Here is a 21883-nt window from a genome sequence, read left to right as displayed (position 1 = left end):
CAGATGATGAACAGGAGAGGAGACACACACACACACACACACACACACAAACAAACACACACAGGAGTGTGTAAACAGGTGTGTGTGGCTCTCCTCTGCTGCAGGATTAGGAGGTCATGTGATCTGGCACAGGAACACTGAGGAGATAACATAAAACCCAGGATAGAGGGGCTCAGTGAATGTGGAGTGGAACGTGTGCAGGTGGGTGAGTGTGTTAGAGGAGACGCTGTAGAAGGACAGAGTGCCTGCTGGCCAGTCCAGGTACACTCCTACTCTGCTGGAGCGGGAGGAGGGGGCACGTATGTCAGTCTGCTTACTATTGTGCCAGACAGAATAACTGTTACCAGAGCAGTCCAGTCTCCAGGACTTGCCATTAAATCCAAACTCACTGTCAATCCCACTCCTCTGTGTCCTCGGGGTGCTCTTATAGGCCACTGCTATAAAAACCCAACCACCACTCGACTCAAACTCCCAGTAGCAGCGTCCAGTCAGAACCTCTCTGCACAGCACCTGAGAGAAGGAGTCAAATCTCTCTGGGTGGTCAGGATACGGCTGCTGCTGATCCACACGTGTCACCTTTCTGTTCCCCTCAGAGAGAGAGAGACGTCTGTGTGCTGTGTTTGGGTCCAGTGTGAGCTCACAGGCATCTGCACACAAGAGGAGAGGAGAGAGGAGAGAACATCCTCATCAGTACACATACATACACACAGAGAGACAAACACACACACACACAGGCAAACACACACACTGTGTTTGTATGTGTGTGTGTTTGCCTGTGTGTTTGTGTGTGTGTGTGTGTGTGTGTGTGTGTGTGTGTGTGTGTGTGAGTACAGTGAGAACAGTCAGACCAGTGACAGGTACAGAGAGGAGACAAGAAGAGAAACACACACACACACACACACAGACACACAGACACACACAGACACACACACACACACACACACACACACACACACACACAGGATGGGAGCAGGGGCAACACACCACAAAGACAAACACACACATGCACGCACGCACACACGCACACGCACACACACACACACACACAAAGACAAAAACTGTGTGTGTGAGTGAGTACAGTGAGAACAGTGGCAGGTACAGACAGAGAGGCTAGAGGAGGAACAAACACACACACACAGGAGGGAAGCAGGGACAACACACACCACATATACACAGAAGGGGGGCAGACACACACATCCACACACACACACACACACACACACACACACACACACACACACACACACACACACACACACACACACACACACACACACACACACACACACACACACACACACACACACACACACACACACACACACACACACACACACACACACACACACACACACACACACACACACACACACACACACACACGGCTTTGCCTTGATTTAGATTATGCTTTAGTGGTATTATTTTATGCTTTAATAAATGATTTGTATTTAACTGTTCAAATGGTGTGGTCTCCCTTTATGTCATGGCTACTCTGAGCTAGATAGTCGTGACAACACACACACAAACAAACACAAACACACACAGAGAGGAGGGGAGCACCACACACACACACACACACACACACACACACACACACACACAGGTTAGGATTTCGGGTTTGATCCCCGACCAGCAGGAAAAATGTGGGAAGGGGAAGAGGTTGCGCTCTCCTGCGCTCACACACACGGCTGAAGTGCGCTTGAGGAAGGCACACACACACACACACACACACACACAAACACACACACGGCTGAAGTGCGCTTGAGGAAGGCACACACACACACACACACACACACACACACACACACACACACACACACACACACGGCTGAAGTGAGCTTGAGGAAGGCACCTACTGTAACCCCTCACTGCTCTCCTGCGCTCACACACACACGGTTGAAGTGCGCTTGAGGAAGGCACCTACTGTAACCCCTCACTGCTCCCTGAGCGCCACTGTAGCAGGCAGCTCACTGCTCCGGGTTAGTGTGTGTGCTTCACCTCACTGTGTGCTCTGTGTGTTTCACTCACTCACGGATTGGGAGAAATACAGAGGCCAAATTTCCCTCACGGATCAAAAGAGAATATATACAAACACACACACACACACACACAGGAGGGGAGCAGAGACTACACACACCACACACACAAACACAGGGGGGGAGCAGGGACAACACACACACACACACAAACACACACAAGGGGAAGCAGGAGCAACACACCACACAACACACACACACACACACACACACACACACACACACACACACACACACACACACACACACACACACACACACACACACACACACACAATGCAAGGGGAGGAGGGAAAACAAAGAGGTGATGCAGGACATACATGTGGACACACACACACACACACACACACACACACACACACACACACACACACACACACACACTCTAAGAGACATACAGTCTCACATTCACACTCGGAAACAGGTCACACAAACGGGACAACATACACACACGTTCCTCACGTACAAAACCGTATTGTCTATGACTGTATGACTCTCTTGGACATCAGAAGCAATGTAATGATCAATAAATATAACAGGATTACCTGTGGATATTGTTTGTAACTCCACAAGCGGATCGGTCAACAGGTCTACTCATCGGTGGAGGAGGGGGAGACGAGGTGGCGTCTTAGCCAGACGGTGAAGGCGTCCAACCCGGCCTCCCACCCCTACCTTACTGCTGGCTAATCTGCAGTCCATGGAGACCAAACTGGATGAGCTCCACTGTTGCATCAGCTCATGCAGGGACTTGTGAGAGTGCAGTGTACTCTGTTTCACTGAGACCTGGCTTAGCCCAAACACTCCTTTTGGAGTATCTGACTATGGCATCCGTTTGATCTGCTGATAAAGTTTCCTTCTATACTTCTCACAACTGTTTACATTTCACCAGACGCCCCTGCTGCAGCGACACTTGAACTGTATGTTGTAAACAAGAGAGTCAGCACCAGGAAGCAATCCTCATCATAACGGGTGACATCAATCACTGCAACCTCAAAACAGTCCTTCCCAAGTACCACCAGCACGTTACCTGTCCCACCAGGGGCGATCAGACCCTTGACCACTGTTTCACCCCATTGAAAGGCTCATACAGGTCTGTACCACACACACACTTTGGTAAATCGGACCATTTGTTCCACACGTACATACTGTAACTGCTGTATTGTCTATGAGTGTATGACTCTCCTGGACTCCCTACTTAGTGACCATTTGTCAGTGTTCCTCCTGCCGGCCTATAAACCGAAGCTACAGTGTGAGCAACCAGCAGTGAGCAAAGTTCAATGCTGCTCTGCAGAACACGAGTCTGAACTTCAGGACTGTTTTGACATAACGGAGTGGTCTGTGTTCAAAGACTCCTCGGCGGAGCTGGACGAGTACGCCGATTCAGTGACAGAGTGCATCAGGTGACGGACTACATCATGGACTTGTGTGTGCATTCCCATATCGTCAGATCCTTTCCCTGCCAGAACATCTGGGTACATAATGCTGTTTACCTGAGCCTGAGGGAGAGGACCATGACCTGATTAGATATCAGAACTCAAGGTACACACTAAGAAGGGCAATACAAGTGGCTAAAAAACAGTATGGGAATGAGTTGGAGAATGACTTCAGCAACTGTGACATTGCCTGTGGAAGGGACTGCAGGTGATCACAGACTATAAAGCGACACCAGCTCTTACAGACACACCTGCCTTGGTTCTGGACGAGCTAAATAAACTCTATGCTCGTTTTGAGTCTCGCGAGGAGGAGTAGGAGGAGACATCTTACAGGTCTCAGAGGGTGAGGTCGGCAAAACCTTTAAAACGGGGTAAAATTCACAAAGCTGCCAGCGCTGATGACATCCCGTCTTGTGTATTCAAGACGTGCGCCACTCAGGTGCCACAAACCTACACGGACATCTTCAACTTGTCCCTGCCCTGGTGCACAGTGCCTTTGTGTTTCACAAAGACAACGATTGTGCCAGTGCCCAAGAAAAGTGCTGTGTCTTGCCTGAATGACTACTGGCCCATCGCCCTAACCTCCGTGGTGGTGAACTGTGTGGGGAGACTGGTTACAGCCTACATCAATACACACCACCCTGCTTTCCTGGACCAACTTCAGTTTGAATATAAGCACAACAGATCTGTGGATGAAGTCATCTCCATCACCTTGCATACTGCCCTAGCTCACCTGGACAAGAAAAACACCTGTCAGGATGCTGTTCACTGACTACAGCTCTGCCTTTAACACTGTTGTGCCATCAAGAGACCTGGGTCTGAGCAGCCTCCACACACTGTCAGAGGAGGGCTGAGTCCATCATCAAGGACGCCAGCCACCCAGCTCACTCCCTATCCTCTCTTCTCTCCTCTGGTAAGTGCTACCAGAGCAAACACACACATACTGGACACACACACACCGAGTAAGCAGCAAACAGTGAGCAATAACACACACACACACACACACACACACACACACACACACACACACACACACACACACACACACACACACACACACACACACACACACACACACACACACACACACACACACACACACACACACACACAGTAAGCAGTAAACAGAAACAACAGAAAGGGTGGTTAATGTCACACATGACTTAATTTGTAGAAGTTTAGCAACAGACCGTAACTAAGCTGGCGGGACTTCACATTAAAAAATGACCTATCACAACAGGCCCAACTCCCTTGGTTCCCTCCCCCAAACTGTCAAATGTCAACTCACGCGAGCAAAGCTGTACTTCAAGAGAGCGAGCAGAACTCATCTTGGAGAGCGTATGGCCCCCAGCTGCCTTTTTCCTCACTCGCTGCTGTGTCTACGTGAGTGATTTAATATTTTTTGCTTCTGAGGATGTTGTATTGAGCTTGCAAGATATGACACTACCACCATAGACCTCTGTCAACTATCAACTGTCACCTCTGTCAACTGTCTACTCCACACACTGTCAGAGGAGGGCTGAGTCCATCATCAAGGATGCCAGCCACCCAGCTCACTCCCTCTTCTCTCTGCTTCCCTCTGGTAAGCGCTACCGGAGCATTACCACCCACACCACACCATTCAGACACAGTTTAATACCACAAGCTGTCAGAATCCTAAATGGTCAGTGACTGAACAGTTCCTTCCCTTTATTGCCCACATGTGCTGCCTTATTTCTTTTATTATATGCTATACTGGATGCATTGCCATGGTCACTAGTACTGACTTTTTAAATTCTACCCACACGGTTAATTTCACACTTGCTATACTGCATCCGGGATGCATACTGTTTTTAGTGTTCATGTCTCATGTCCATGTGCCTGCGGTTTTATGTGTGTATAGTCGTCTTACATGTAGGTAAAGGGGTTGTGTGTGTGTGCGTGTGTGCGTGTGTGTGTGTGTGTGTTTCTTCCTCCTCTTGCCTCCTCTCTGTATCTGTCACTGTTCTCACTCACACACACACTCTCACACACACACTGTGTTTGTGTGTGTGTTTGTGTTTCTTGTCCCTGCTCCCCTACTGTGTGTGTGTGTGTGTGTGTGTGTGTGTGTGTGTGTGTGTGTGTGTGTGTGTGTGTGTGTGTGTGTGTGTGTGTGTGTGTACACAGTAATTACGTAATGTGTGCATGTATGGAGTATGGATAGTATGGCCATGAGTAGTCTTGTATTGTCTCATATAGAGTTGTCTCTCCATCTACCCCCCACTGCCCCACTGTGTTTATTTACCCCTTTTATCCGTGCACTACTGCAACGAATGGCATACAAATTTCACTGAACTGCAAAGTATATGCAACAATAAATATTGAAACTTAAAACACACACACACACACACACACACACACACACACACACACACACACACACACACACACACACACACACACACACACACACACACACACACACACACAGAATTTGATTATGTATGTGTGTGTGTGTGTGTGTGTGAGAGAGAGAGAGATAGAGAGAGCCAGAGGTGGAAAAGTCCAGCTTCAGAAAGTAAAAGTCCTACCACATATACTGTACAGTATATGAGATCACCTGTGTTAAGTGCACAGGCAGATCCAATACTTGGTTGGACTTTTACACATCACTGTACACTCTCTCACTGTCTCTGGGGCTTACCAAAACCAAAACCAAAAACTGGAGAGAGGTTCACATGAGAGAAGGAGAGGATGTGGATGGCACACACACACACACACACACACACACACACACACACACACACACACACACAGACACACACACACACAGACACACACAGACACACACACACACACACACACACACACACACAGTACATACGCTCGCATTTTAACTCACACCACTCAATGCATCCATGTAAATCATGCGTAAATCACTCACATTTTCTTGGTCCTGGTTTAATCCTGCACTTTCCTCCACTGTCATACCTTAAGAAGGATGAGAGAAGAAAATACAGTTTTGACACAAAACAGAGTTTATATATAATTATTTTTTTCAGACCCAGGGGGATCCATATAACAGTAAAAAAAAAAAAAAAAAACACAGGGTAAAAATAGAAAAAATAGAGTCAGATGGTCAATAAATAATTATAGTTCAACACGACCTCATTGAAGTGTCGGACATAGACAGAACACATATAAGTGGGAATATATGGTTTGTGCTTTTCCTCTTACACCACTTGTTACGGGAAAATGTTAACTCCTAGGGGTATGGAGGATGCCGTAACTAAACTAAAGAGAAAATAGTAAACACAAACAAGGAAGCAATTGAATGAAATGACCAGTTTATTGATAAATCAAAATAAGAGTTCAAAAGGAACAATAACAGAACTAAAGTAATGTTAGGCTCGGCCTATGGCAATGAAGACATGACAAACAGACAAACAAACAAAGAAACAAACAAGCCCCCCCGGGCTATAAAATGAGCATGTCCAGGTACCTCACCTGGACACCCCAGGCCACCAAGGCCACTCAAAGGCACTAAGCAGGCTTATGCCGAACCCGGCACACCCTGGCCACACTAGGCCAGGCTGTGCTACATCGTAGCCACTCAAACTCCCCACTGGGAGAGTAGTTGCCGCATTCGGCACACACTGCACACACTGACCACCAAGGCCACACGAAGACACAATAGGCTTGTGCCAAACCAGCCACTCAAACTCCCAACTGGAAGAGTAGTTGCCGTGCTTGCACGCACCATAAACATAAGGACACAAAACGCTACACACAGCCATCCACGGCTCTCACACAACTGTGGATGCTGGTGGGCTCAAAGGCACTGCTCTGATGCAGTCTTGGGTCTTTTAAAGGCTGACCAATAATCAGCCCCAAGCAGGAATCACTCAGGCAATCAGAGGTGGGCGTGGCCCTGAAATTGAACACAGCACACAAGACGGCCAGATCACACTAGGGTCGTAACACACTATGCTCTGGCCAAAGTCCCCCTTTTGCAAGAAGTCTCATTATACCCATTGACAATATGGCAAATGTAGAAATAAACTAGAAAAGCACTCCGAGAGCGCAGAGCGCAGACCTCTGCCTGCATCGTTCTTCCTACAGTAGGTTGTCATACAGTACATTTGAACCTGAACTATTCAGATTGCCACCACATGGCTATACCATGCCATTACACCACTAAGCAAAATACATAAATGGCTCCGGAATCCCGACAGAATTATGGATCACTCCCTAAATTTAATAGTTTCTTCCTTGGGTCCTTTCTGACCTTCCCTGAACATTTCATCGAAATCTATCCATCTCTTTTTGAGTTATCTTGCTAACAAACAGACAGACAGACAAACAGATAAACAGACAAACGCCGGTCCCCGATGAAAACATATACCTCCTTGGGGGAGACAAATTAAGCTCATCTGTTTAGCTACAAAGACGTTGCGATGGAGCATAGTCCTACACTTTGTTAAAATTACATCTGGGGATTCCTGCTTGATGATCGCTGTCACTCCACTATTCCCAGTCATAGCCCTGGCCACGTCTGAACACACTCCCACATGGCGAGACCAGTCAAGTCCATCTGCCTCAATGTACTCTTCCAAACTGGAAAAATGTCTCTCCTTTTGGCTCTACTTTCAAAAAGGTGTAAACTTTAACTGAGCCAGCCAGCAGGCAAAATAGCAATAGAACTCGTAGATGTCATTGACTTTAGCAAGGCTAAGCCTACACTTTCTGATGAACATGGAAAATATAATGTTCAGATAAGCAATAAATTAATATAATGCTATTTCATAACAACACTCATAACAATAGGAATACTTTTTGCGGCCCCACTTTGAACACCACTATTTTAGAGCATAAACTGTATGAAGAGTGGGCAAAATGTCTGATGTCACCCATAGGTTTAGAAGCAAAAGGGTGAAAGTCTTGTAAGTCCTTACCAACTACTCTTCTAATCCATCTGGTCAATTTAAATTGTGGCCTATCATTACCTCCGCCAAGGAGGTTATGTTTTCATCGGGGACCGGCATTTGTTTGTTTGTCTGTCTCTCTGTTTGCTTGTCTGTCTGTCTGTTTGTTCGTTAGCAAGATAACTTAGATGGATGGATTTCGCTGAAATTTTCAGCAAATGTCAGGCATAACCCAAGAAGGAAACGATTAAATATTGGGAGTGATCCGTAATTCCGTTGGGATTCCGGAGCCGTTTGTGTTTCGCTTAGTGGTGTAATGGCATGGTATGGCCATGTGGTGGCAATCTGAATAGTTTGAAAGACAGGCATAGTCTTAGGACATTTGCAGTTGTTATGTTTCTCCACACTGCTCCAGTGGATTTCTGTTATTCTTGCTGTATATATCTTCAACAAAAATCTACTTTATTATCATTAAAGTACAATGGTTGCTGACATAATTCAACAACATTTATTTGAGCTTATTTTTTAAATATTGCTTTTGGGAATGAAAGAGTCAGTGGGAGCCATAAATCAGTCAGACCAAAGAATCTTTTGCCAGATCGAGTGACGTTGGGGGCTGAACATACTGTATGAACAGTTGTGATGCTTATTTTAGTATTCAAGTGTGTTTTATTGTTCTGTGTGCTGAGGATGTTATTCATGTATCAAAGTTATTTGTGTATTTCATTATTTACCTACAAATTGAATTGAACAGGAGCTTTGCCCTTCAGTAAGTCACTGTGCAAGTTGTCTTAATGATCTATTGCCTGGGTAGATGGTGTGGTGTTATGAATTTTAGAACTGTAGAAGTGTACACTATTCAGGAGCCTCATATGTGTGAACTGAGGGACTTTTACTTGCAGTACTTAAAGCACCATGACATCCCCAGTTTAATATGTGGTAGGAGACCATGTGGAAACATGAAATATCAGAACGGTCTCCAACAAAGGATACAAATGGATGAACAGCTCCACTAGAACCTCATCAAACTAACTAAACTTTATGATAAACACCAAGCACTCACCTGAAAGTCTCTAGTTTACTGTTGGGATCATTCAGTCTCTCTGTGAGCTCTCTGACACCCGAATCTCCTGGGTGATTGTAGCTCAGATCCAATTGTTTGAGGAAGGAGGGGTTTGATTTGAGGGCAGAATTAAAAAGAGAACAGCCCTCATGTGTGATGAGACAACCAGACAGTCTGAAACAGAAGATCATCTTTCGTCATTGATAAAGAAGGAAAAAGCATTAAACGGTACACCATGCACATTCAGGAATTATGAATAAAAATCCCATAAACATCTAAACACATACTTTACTAACAAGAGTCACAGACTGGTACAGGTTTGAGGTTGCATGTACTTTTCATGCTCTTTTTGGCCTGCTCTGTCGCTATCCCTTTTATAGGTGGAGATGGGGCGTATCTTTTGCCATTCTGACACAGAGTGACGTGCCGACTGAGGGCCAGCCCCCTGTTATAAAAAGCCGGCCTATTTCAAGATGGCTCTCTCTCCCGACGTCACTTTCCAACAGACTGGCTGCCATTCTGGCATTCTTTTGCACTATTTTTCTGATCCCCGCACTTTATTAATTGTTTGACTATTTTATTTTTCAGTTGAGTGGTTGTAGATTTCTTGCACATTTTTATTTGTGAGATTAGCTAACGCAGGCCAATACAGTACGTTTCCCGGAAGACTAACTTTTTCACTTTTCTTGGGAGTGGTCTGTGCCCCATGAAGGGGAGGCAGGCTAACACCCTTTTTTTCCCTTTTTGTTTTCCTGTTCTGTCTTAGTTTGCAACCGTCTCTTATTATTCTATTAATACATTCTACACAACTTCACCAAAACTCTATGCCTTAAGTTACTAGAAAATATCATCATCATCAACAACAACAACAACAACAACAACATGAACACCACTGCTTAACTGCTGATTTCAAGAGCAGCTTCATTCTGTTCAGGTTACAACAAAGTCAGAGCTGACCACTGCCACTCTGCTAGTCCACCAGTTACAGAGGTGTCCCAGATGCAGCTCGAAGCTCTACTCTGCTTCAATTACAGTAGGTTGTCTATTTTGGACGGATACTAGCCTGGCTAGCGCCTACCACTTCTCAATGAGATGGGGTCTGGCAACCAAACGTTCATTTTCCCGTATTTGGAAAAATGGCCAGATCCGTTCATTGGGCGCCACGAATGTGGATCAAATGCGTCTGTGCATAGCCCATCATCGTCTTGCTTTCCCCCCTGTTCTGTGATTGGTCCCCTATCTGAGGCAAAAATGAAGGCGGTAGTTTCCAGGCTGCCTTAGCAGCGCGAATCAAATCGCGTGCAAGGCAGCATGGGAACACCCAAGCAAGACGGCTACTGCATCTGGGACACTTCTGAACACAGGGTTTACAGTATGCTCTGTAACATTTCATCAGGTGGAGATAAATGAAGTAAGAATATAGTTTCCTTTCCGAGAAAAGTGTTCTAGTTGTTTCTGGTGTAGCGCAGTGATAAAAAGCATTTAGTTTAAATAAGTGATACATAGCTTAAAGTTAATAAAGTTCATAATTACACATTAGAGCTAAAACATTTCATAAAGTAAAAAGACATTGGAGTTTAAAAACTAAACTTAGTGCAATTCATATCCTTTCTATTCATTTTTGGGGTAAAAGGAAAAGGATTATGGGAGTTGTAGTTGATGGTACAACTGTGTTTAATTCATCTAAGTGTTTAAATTCATTGTAAGAGTTTTGTTTAAAAAGATTGCACTGGTAAAGTGGAATGCATAGTGTAACATGTAATATTTGGTTGTTTCTGTTTGAAATGTATTTTATTTCAATACTTTTGTATGCCTTGCATGACGTGAGGTTAGAGGTCGCAAACCGCGCGAAAGAGGGACTGAGACTGTACACTGGAGTGGAAGCCACGCTGAAGACTTGCTCCGTGTTTTTTGTTGCTAATATCGAAAGTGTTGCGTGACAAACGTTACATTTGCAAGCTGGACTTCGTTTTAGTGTTGTACACTAAAGTGAGCAGACTTTTGACTTTGGAAGACAAAGACTTTGTTGTTTTCGTCGAGTTTGTCAGAAGTTAACATCTCGCCAGTTCCACCGAGAGGATGCCTGCGTGAGCTGCTGCCATTCGACGCAGACACATTGGATTAAGGTATCGTGGTTTTGTTTTCTCTTGCTCCTAGCCTACAGGAGTGAAGGGGTCATTTATTTGTGGCCACGCCGAACACAAGCGACGCTTCAGGCCTGCAACGGGTTAGCTGCTAGGTTGCTAGCTATTAGCTATTCTGCCGGCTAGGACTGGGGTGGGTGATTCACGTGTGAGTGTGTGTGTGTGCGCGTGGGCCCATGCGTGTGTGTTGCATGTTAATGTACAGTTTAAATGTGTGCTAAGGTGTATGGCTAACATAGCCTGCTAATTTCTATGCTCTTGCTATATTGTGAGGAAGCTATTGAGGTTTATTCAATGGTTTAGCTTCTAACATTTTGAAGGTTTATCCAAACTTGAGGTTGGGTTTATTTAATTTAGTTCTAAATTTGAGGTAGTATTCCTTGAATACTTGATTCTTGAACTATACATTTGTATAGTAAATTTTGTGTTTATTGATAATTCATTCATTATTGTGGTGAATTGTATATTTATTTTATTATTCTTTATTCAGTAAACTTTACTGTTATTTAACATTTGAGCATTGACTATTTACTGAGTTTAAAGACACACATACAGGTAAACAGAAGGTCAGCAAGGATCTTATGTATTATATACAATTGGGAATAGTTTTAACTCAGGAAAACGCCCTTTAGTACCAGGAGATAGGCCTAGGGGGCGCTACACAAAATGGAGGCACCGCTGAGATGATTCTTGCTGTTAATTGTGCTTTCTGTTGACGTTGTTGATGCTAAATTGAATTTGTATTGTAGTTTTTGATTTTTGAGTGTGGAAAAATGACATTAGATAGTTCTGCTTTGCAACAAGAGTTGCTTGAGTGGTGCAATGATGCATTGGTTAAGCCTGATCATGCATTGCTTTTGTTGGATGTTCCAGCTGATGCTGCAGTAGATTTTATTGAGAGCACAGTTGAAACTGTGAAAATATTTGGCAGAGTACGTGTTCGTTCTTCAAAGGAAGGTCCGTCTAAAACAAGTTTGCTTGTGCTTTGCGAATGTCGTGAAAAGATTGACCCATCTTGTGTTCCTACTGCTGTATTGCCAACGGATGGTGAGCAAGAATGGAAGATTGTGGTCGTCAGAGACACAGAGCCTGTCCCTGATGATTTTTCTGCAAAACTCAGAAAGCTTCTACAAGATGAAGGCAAATCCATGACTGATATTCAAGCTTTGCTTTCCCCTCTTCCTTCTAGTTCTCCTGAAGCAGTGATTCGAGCAGTTGGTGAGCTCTTAGAAAAGACTTCAAAGCGTTCTAGTGATTCTACTGCTTACAAGCGACTGCGTATTTTCTCGGGTGTTTTGCCTACTCCGGCTGGAGAGGAAACCATGGAGAATTGGATAGAGCAAGCTAAGTTGATGATAGCAGAAAGTGACTGTGCTGAAAAAGAGAAGCGTAAGCGCATTGTTGAAAGCCTAAAGGGTCCTGCTCTTGAGATTATCAAGGCAGTTAGATTGTCTAATGGTGATGCTAGTGCATCTGAGTATCTTGTTGCGCTTGAGAGTGCGTTTGGGACTTCAGAGTCCGGTGAGGATTTGTATTTTGCGTTCAGACTTCTTCGCCAGAACGCTGGTGAAGCGTTGTCCGAGTTTCTTCGCCGAATGGAGAAGTCATTGACCAAAGTAGTTCAGAGAGGTGGACTGCAAGCTGCACAAGTTGATCGAGTGAGAATTGAACAACTTTTGCGTGGCGCTGTAGAGTCCGACATGATGTTGTTGAAGTTAAGACTGAGAGAAAGAAAAGAATCCCCGCCTACGTTCTTGAAGCTACTGAACGAGATTCGTGAGGAGGAGGAAAATGAAGCTGCCCGCTGTAAGCTAGATGCAACGGTGAAACCTGTGATTCCTAAAGAGACGTCACAGCCGAAACCAACTGAGATTCAAGCATTGAAAGCGGAGGTCAAGGAGCTGCGTGCTAAGCTGGAAGAGTCGCGCAAGGCCCCGGCTGCACCGACAGCCCCAGAACAAAAAGCAGAGAAGACTTCTGAGAGTGCTGAGGCACGAATAGACCCTGAAGTACAGAGCTTGAAGACTCAAGTTCAGCAACTGCAAAAACAGCTGACTGTAATGACTGTAGAAGGCAGTGTAACTCCAAGAAGGAAGACATTTCAGCGGCAAGCTGCGAGCCCTCATGAGAGAAGTAGGCCCGCAGTCAGCCGCGATGATTTCTTTTGTTACAGGTGTGGTGGCGATGGGCACATTGCCAGCCAGTGCCAAGAATCAGAAAACCCCCCTGAAGTTATCCGAAAGCTACTTCGTTCGCTGAAGAGAGCAAAGGGTGGGAAGAGTGAACAAAGTCCACATCCGAGTGTGAGCAGAGATGCCTACTGCAAGAAGAGCCATGTTCACAATCCTGCTCAAAGCAACCTTCCTAGTGGTTTGGTAGGTCCGCCCTCCACTATTTGCATCAAGATCAATGGCCATTCCTGTAATGCCTTATTGGACAGTGGATCTCAAGTCACGATAATATTCGACAAATGGCAAAAGAAATACTTACCCAATGTTCCCATTCACCCCATCACTGGTCTTTCAATATGGGGTTTGAGCTCCTCCAGTTACCCATATCAAGGCTACATAGTAGTAGATGTGGAGTTTCCAGCTACATTAACAGGAGTGAGTGAGTCTATCTCTGTGTTGGCATTGGTTTGTCCTGAGCCAAGCGGCCCAGACCATATTCCTGTCATCATTGGGACGAATGCCAACTTGTTCCATCGCCTAGCTGCTCTGTGCAAAGATGCTGACACTTTGGACTCACCGGCTCGCTGTTTCAGAATTTTATCACCGACGAAAGAAGTGAAACTTTCCCATAGCCAAATGATGGATGTGGAAGAACCCCTTGGTGAAGTCAGATGGATGGGTCCAGGTCCTCTATCTGTTCCCGCCAGGGGAGAACGCTCCGTCATTTGCAAAGTGAGATGCAAGCAACCCTTGAAAAGAGACATTGTCATGGTTGAAACACCCCTGTCTGTGACACTACCTGCTGGAGTGCTCATTCAGCCTGTGGTGCTACCATCATCAGAGTTAAATATCAACAGTTTCAAAGTACTGTTAAGAAATGAGACACTTAGAGAAGTCACAATGTTGCCTGGGACAGTCATTGCTCATGTGTACCCCACTGATACAGTTACGATGGCTCAGAGACCTAAATCTACATCCAGAGTCCTCGATGAGACTTTATTTGACTTTGGTGAATCTCCAATTCCAGAGGTCTGGAAGAAGAGGCTTTGTCAGACCCTGGCGGAACGAGGTAATGTATTCTCTCTTGATGAGTGGGATGTGGGTCTTGCCAAGGGTGTGGAGCACCACATAAGACTCAGTGACACCAGACCATTCAGGGAGAGATCCAGACGCATTGCCCCAGCCGACATAGATGACATACGCCGCCATCTGAAAGACCTGCTGGCAGCGGGTATCATCAAAGAATCCAGAAGTCCATATGCGTCGCCCATCGTAATTGTCAGGAAGAAGAACGGAAGTGTACGCATGTGCATTGACTATCGCACATTAAACAACAGAACAATCCCTGACCAGTACACCACTCCGAGGATTGACGATGCCTTGGATTGTCTGTCTGGCAGTCGTTGGTTTTCTGTGTTAGACCTCCGGAGTGGGTACTACCAGATACCCATGTCTGAAGAAGACAGAGAAAAAACAGCATTCATATGTCCTCTAGGGTTCTACGAATTTCAACGGATGCCTCAAGGGATAACTGGAGCCCCAGCAACCTTCCAACGCTTGATGGAGAGAGCTGTGGGTGACATGCATCTGATCCAGGTAATCGTTTACTTAGATGACATCATAGTATTCGGGAAAACCTTAGAGGAACATGAAGAGCGACTACTGAAGGTGCTCGACAGACTTGAAGAGTGTGGTCTGAAAGTATCAATTGACAAGTGCCAATTTTGTCAGCCACAAGTAAAGTATGTTGGACACATTGTCTCTGCGCTAGGAATAGCAACCGATCCAGAGAAAGTGAGTGCTGTGAAGAACTGGAAGTTGCCTACAGATCTGAGATCTTTGAGATCATTTCTTGGATTCTGTGGCTACTACCGAAGATTTGTTAAGAACTACTCAGCCATAGTTCGACCCCTCACTGAGCTCACAAAGGGCTACCCTCCTAAGAATAGGCAGAAGGCTGCTCAAGAGAGAAAGTCCTATTTCAAAGAAGGAGAGCCTTTTGGCGAGCGTTGGAGCGAAGAGTGCACCGAGGCATTTCAGAACATAATTCACTGCCTCACGCATGCCCCAGTACTAGCGTTTGCTGATCCATCGAAACCATATGTGCTCCATGTAGACGCCAGTCTGAATGGTTTAGGCGCTGTCCTCAATCAAGAATATCCTGAGGGTCTGAGGCCTGTTGCCTTTGCAAGCCGCAAACTCAGTGCTCCTGAGCAGCGCTATGCCATTCACCAACTGGAGTTTCTTGCACTGAAATGGGCGGTCGTGGACAAGTTCCATGATTATCTTTATGGGGCAAAGTTCACTGTGAGAACAGATAATAATCCCCTCACATACGTCCTAACAAGTGCCAAGCTTAATGCAACTGGACATAGGTGGTTGTCCGCTCTTGCCACCTACGACTTCAAAGTTCAATACAGACCAGGTCGTCACAACATTGACGCTGATCTGCTGTCGCGTCAGTTACCATCTACTGAAGTGTCACCCGACTGGAAGGAGATATCTCCTCATGGTGTTAAAGCCGTCTGCAAGATAGCCACTCCATGTGAGTCAAACAGACTTATAGACCAACTCGGAGCCAACCACAAGGGTGTTCCTAACATCTATTCCTGTCCGACACAGTTGGAGATGAGCAACTTGGAACAGTTGAGCCACCATGAGTTGAGAAGAGCTCAAGAACAAGATCCAGTCATAGGTGTAGTGAAGAAAGCAGTTGAGACTGATAAGCTTCAATTTATGGCCAAGAGTCAAGATCCAAGCGTAGTTCTCCTGCAAAGACAAAGTCCCAAGCTGATTGTGAAGAATCACCTTCTTTTCAGGGTGGTGAACAAACAGTCTGGAGATGAGAGACAACAGTTAGTCTTACCTGAGAGATATCGTCTGATGGTCATGCATTCCCTCCACGATGACACGGGACACCTTGGAGTGGAACGGACAACCGAACTCCTGAAGGAACGATTTTATTGGCCGAGAATGACCACTGAAATTGAGAAGTACGTCAAGAATTGTGGTAGATGTATCGCCAGGAAGTCGCTTCCACAACGAGCTGCTCCATTGCGTCAAATCACAAGTACAGGCCCACTTGACCTGGTTTGTATAGACTTCTTGTCTATTGAGCCAGACTCTAAAGGGATTGCAAATGTGTTGGTCGTAACCGATCATTTCACCCGTTACGCCCAAGCCTTCTCTTGTAAAGATCAAAAAGCTATGACTGTAGCCAAGACCCTGTTTGAGAGATTCTTCGTACATTACGGATTACCTTCACGTATTCACTCCGATCAGGGACGAGACTTCGAAAGTCGCCTTATCAAAGAACTTCTGGGAATGTTAGGAATCCGTAAGTCGCGAACCTCACCATACCACCCGCAAGGTGATGCGCAACCTGAAAGATTCAACAGGACGCTACTGTCAATGCTAGGAACTTTGGATCCAGCCAAAAGGTCACAATGGAGTCAAAGCATTAGTCAATTAGTCCACGCTTACAATTGCACAAAAAATGAGGCTACTGGCTATTCGCCATACCTACTCATGTTTGGGAGAGAAGCCCGTTTGCCCATTGACGTGTGCTTTAATGCTTCTGCTGATGGGAAGGATGCAGTGAAGTACCAACAGTATGTGGAGAACATGAAAAGGGACCTACAGAATGCGTACAAGCTGGCATCTGAAGCTTCGCAGAAGAATCATGATAGAAACAAGAAGAACTTTGACAAAAGAGTGAGACATCATACTCTGGAAGAAGGAGACAGAGTTTTGATAAAGAATCTTGGATTGACAGGAAAACACAAATTACAAGACAGATGGAAGTCATTGCCATACATTGTTATGAACAAGTTGCCAGACTTACCTGTTTACAGACTGAAACCTGAAAGAGGAATGGGAGGAATACGCACCCTTCACAGAGACCACCTGTTACCCATAGGAGAGTCTGTGAGGTTGACGACTCCCGAAGAGAGCACACAGATCCCTCATCGCCCTGTGACCAGAACCCAGACAGACCAGAGAAAGGTGAGACAGGAAACAAGGAATGAGGAAGTCAGAGAACTGGATGTTGAGGATGGATTTGAAGAGTCTTCATCTGATGAGGAATATGGTGAGCCATATGTACCTCTGACAGATGAGGTGAGTGAACTATTCAGATCCATACCTTCTGATGTTCCTGAAAGAGGAATTCCACCTGAGAGTACCCCAGTGTCCGATGACTTGGAGCAAAGCAATGCTCAAGAAGTTGTAGAAACTGGAGAACCTCCTGTGGAAAATGATGTTGGAGAGACACCTGTGGAAGATGAAGCAGGGAGTAGTCTACAACCACAACCAGACCCTGTGGAAGCCTCAGAGTCTGAAGAGGGAGAACATCCTGCCGAGAGTGAAGTGGTTGAAGATGAAGAACCTGTGGAAGAACTTACCTGTGAAAACCGTCCCAGAAGACAGGTTAAACCGGTGACACGCTTTACGTATGATGAGCCAGGGAAGCCAGTTGATATGCCCCTTACTGTGGTTCACATAGGTCAAGAGCCAAAGAAGTGTAAAACACTTTGGTGTCATCCCATGGCCCAATGTTTTAGATGCTCTCTTGCTAATCCTTACCCTGTAAGAGGACTTATTCATGTCTGAATGATAGCGCATGAGGACATGCTAGCCTTCAGAAGGGGGAGGGTGTAGCGCAGTGATAAAAAGCATTTAGTTTAAATAAGTGATACATAGCTTAAAGTTAATAAAGTTCATAATTACACATTAGAGCTAAAACATTTCATAAAGTAAAAAGACATTGGAGTTTAAAAACTAAACTTAGTGCAATTCATATCCTTTCTATTCATTTTTGGGGTAAAAGGAAAAGGATTATGGGAGTTGTAGTTGATGGTACAACTGTGTTTAATTCATCTAAGTGTTTAAATTCATTGTAAGAGTTTTGTTTAAAAAGATTGCACTGGTAAAGTGGAATGCATAGTGTAACATGTAATATTTGGTTGTTTCTGTTTGAAATGTATTTTATTTCAATACTTTTGTATGCCTTGCATGACGTGAGGTTAGAGGTCGCAAACCGCGCGAAAGAGGGACTGAGACTGTACACTGGAGTGGAAGCCACGCTGAAGACTTGCTCCGTGTTTTTTGTTGCTAATATCGAAAGTGTTGCGTGACAAACGTTACATTTGCAAGCTGGACTTCGTTTTAGTGTTGTACACTAAAGTGAGCAGACTTTTGACTTTGGAAGACAAAGACTTTGTTGTTTTCGTCGAGTTTGTCAGAAGTTAACATCTCGCCAGTTCCACCGAGAGGATGCCTGCGTGAGCTGCTGCCATTCGACGCAGACACATTGGATTAAGGTATCGTGGTTTTGTTTTCTCTTGCTCCTAGCCTACAGGAGTGAAGGGGTCATTTATTTGTGGCCACGCCGAACACAAGCGACGCTTCAGGCCTGCAACGGGTTAGCTGCTAGGTTGCTAGCTATTAGCTATTCTGCCGGCTAGGACTGGGGTGGGTGATTCACGTGTGAGTGTGTGTGTGTGCGCGTGGGCCCATGCGTGTGTGTTGCATGTTAATGTACAGTTTAAATGTGTGCTAAGGTGTATGGCTAACATAGCCTGCTAATTTCTATGCTCTTGCTATATTGTGAGGAAGCTATTGAGGTTTATTCAATGGTTTAGCTTCTAACATTTTGAAGGTTTATCCAAACTTGAGGTTGGGTTTATTTAATTTAGTTCTAAATTTGAGGTAGTATTCCTTGAATACTTGATTCTTGAACTATACATTTGTATAGTAAATTTTGTGTTTATTGATAATTCATTCATTATTGTGGTGAATTGTATATTTATTTTATTATTCTTTATTCAGTAAACTTTACTGTTATTTAACATTTGAGCATTGACTATTTACTGAGTTTAAAGACACACATACAGGTAAACAGAAGGTCAGCAAGGATCTTATGTATTATATACAATTGGGAATAGTTTTAACTCAGGAAAACGCCCTTTAGTACCAGGAGATAGGCCTAGGGGGCGCTACACTGGTAAACAGACTTAAAAGTTTGTTGTATTTAAATCATAGTGGTGGCTGTACATAGGGTGTGAAGGAGAACCTGTGAGATACTTTCAGTGGTTATGTGACCTGCATCACAACTAGGCCTAGTTATTGTACAAACAGACATAGAGAGTTGGCAGGACTATCCTGGAATGATTTTGTAAAAACAGAAGTGTGACCAGCTATGAACAACAAGCTAATTCAGCACAAGCATCATGCACATGGACCAGCACCAATCAGGAGACGTGTGATACTAGAATGAACGTCAAGCACACAAACCTTAAAGTCTGCAGTTTACATTGAGGGCTACTTAGTCCTGCAGAGAGAGGCTGAACTCCAGAATCCTTCAGGTCATTGTTACTCAGGTCCAGTTCTGTCAGGGAGACCAGTGTCTCCATAGCAGAGGCTACAGCCTTACAGGATTCCTCTGTTAGCTTACAATCAGCAAGTCTGCATAGAGTGAGTTGCCAAGAGACAGAGAACAGAACATGGCATGGTAGCATGAATATACATAGAGAATACACTGGTAAAAATGTTTAGGACCAATTACAATAAAGGATGGGATAAACAAATATAGAAGATAAAACAAAACAAAACAAAACACAAAGTGCATGATGATGCAGTTGTGCTCTTAAGATTATATACTTTGGCAACATTTTGAGAATTAGAATAGGAGTAATACTTTACAAATGTATTAATTTACAAATTATTACATATTTAGTAATAGTTTGGTTTATAATGGAAAACATATTTCACATTATTTAAGTATAAAAATCTAGTTTAAAACATATTTTGAGATTGGTTTGTTCATAGAAAGTAAGCCTTTCATAATTGTTTGTACAAATGCTTCACTAATGAGAAATAATGTACGAGCAATACTTTACTAAATACTACAAACCATTTACTAATAGTTTAAAAATGCTTAACAAACAAAGAATAGTGTGTAGTCATTATTATGTGTTACCTTTACCTGAACACTTTCACTTACTAGAGATTCGCCAATCTTTCATTAAATAAACTTTACATGCTCTTACACAAAGCAGCACACACATGTACATAACTTTGTGCTCGTAGTTATATACTCATAGAATTATTAACAACTCCCTATTGCACAAACAGACATAAATAGTTGGCAGAACTATCCTGGAATGATTTTGTAAAAAAAACAGAAGTGTGATCAGTTAATGGACAGAAACAGCACATGCATAATGCAATCAGGAGTTGTGTGATACTAGAATGAAAGTCAAGCACACAAACCTTAAAGTCTGCAGTTTACAGTGAGGGCTTCTTAGTCTTGCAACGAGAAGCTGAACTCCAGAATCCTTCAGGTCATTGTGACTCAGGTCCAGTTCTGTCAGGGAGACCAGTGACTCCATAACAGAGGCTACAGCCTTACAGGATTCCTCTGTTAGCTTACAACCAGCAAGTCTGCATAGAGTGAGAGGCCAAGAGACAGAGAATAGAACATGGCATGGTAGCATGACTATACATAGAGAATACACTGGTAAAAATGTTTAGGACCAATTACAATAAAGGATGGGATAAACAAATATAGAAGATAAAACAAAACAAAACAAAACACAAAGTGCATGATGATGCAGTTGTGCTCTTAAGATGATATACTTTGGCAAAATTTTGAGAATTAGAATAGGAGTAATACTTTACAAATGTATTACTTTACAAATTATTACATATTTAGTAATAGTTTGGTTTATAATGGAAAACATATTTCACATTATTTAAGTATAAAAATGTAGCTTAAAACATATTTTGAGATAGGCTTACTTTCTATGAACAAACCATTCATAATTGTTTGTACAAATGCTTCACTAATGAGAAATAATGTTCGAGCAATACTTTACTAAACACTACAAACCATTTACTAATAGTTTAAAAATGCTTAACAAACAAAGAATAGTGTGTAGTTATTATTATGTGTTACCTTTACCTGAACACTTTCACTTACTAGAGATTTGCCAATCTTTCATTAAATAAACTTTACATGCTCTTACACAAAACAGCACACACATGTACATAACTTGTGCAGTGTTACACAAATACGTAACACAGCTTGTGCAGTATTCTCTGTGCCTCTTCCCTGTTTTTGTTCCACCAGTTATACTGCTATTGAATTT

The 21883-nt window shown here is 43.9% G+C and overlaps 1 protein-coding gene across 1 annotated transcript; it reads right to left on the bottom strand.

Moving 5' to 3' along the window:
* Positions 1-114: 114 nt before the first annotated feature.
* On the bottom strand, positions 115-21159 carry LOC134078596 (ribonuclease inhibitor-like). Its single transcript, XM_062534631.1, has 6 exons — positions 21006-21159; positions 20028-20198; positions 9419-9592; positions 6375-6421; positions 345-647; positions 115-137 (listed from the first exon to the last, which is right to left on the bottom strand). Exons 1-6 carry the CDS (start codon positions 21122-21124, stop codon positions 115-117), a joined length of 837 nt encoding a protein of 278 aa, XP_062390615.1. The 5' UTR covers positions 21125-21159.
* Between the last annotated feature and the right edge of the window lie 724 nt (positions 21160-21883).

Source organism: Sardina pilchardus, chromosome 1 (genome assembly GCF_963854185.1).
Source record: "Sardina pilchardus chromosome 1, fSarPil1.1, whole genome shotgun sequence".
Classification (NCBI taxonomy): Eukaryota; Metazoa; Chordata; class Actinopteri; order Clupeiformes; family Clupeidae; genus Sardina; species Sardina pilchardus.
Note: the sequence above shows the minus strand (reverse complement) of the source record. Positions and strands in the feature narration are given on the sequence as shown.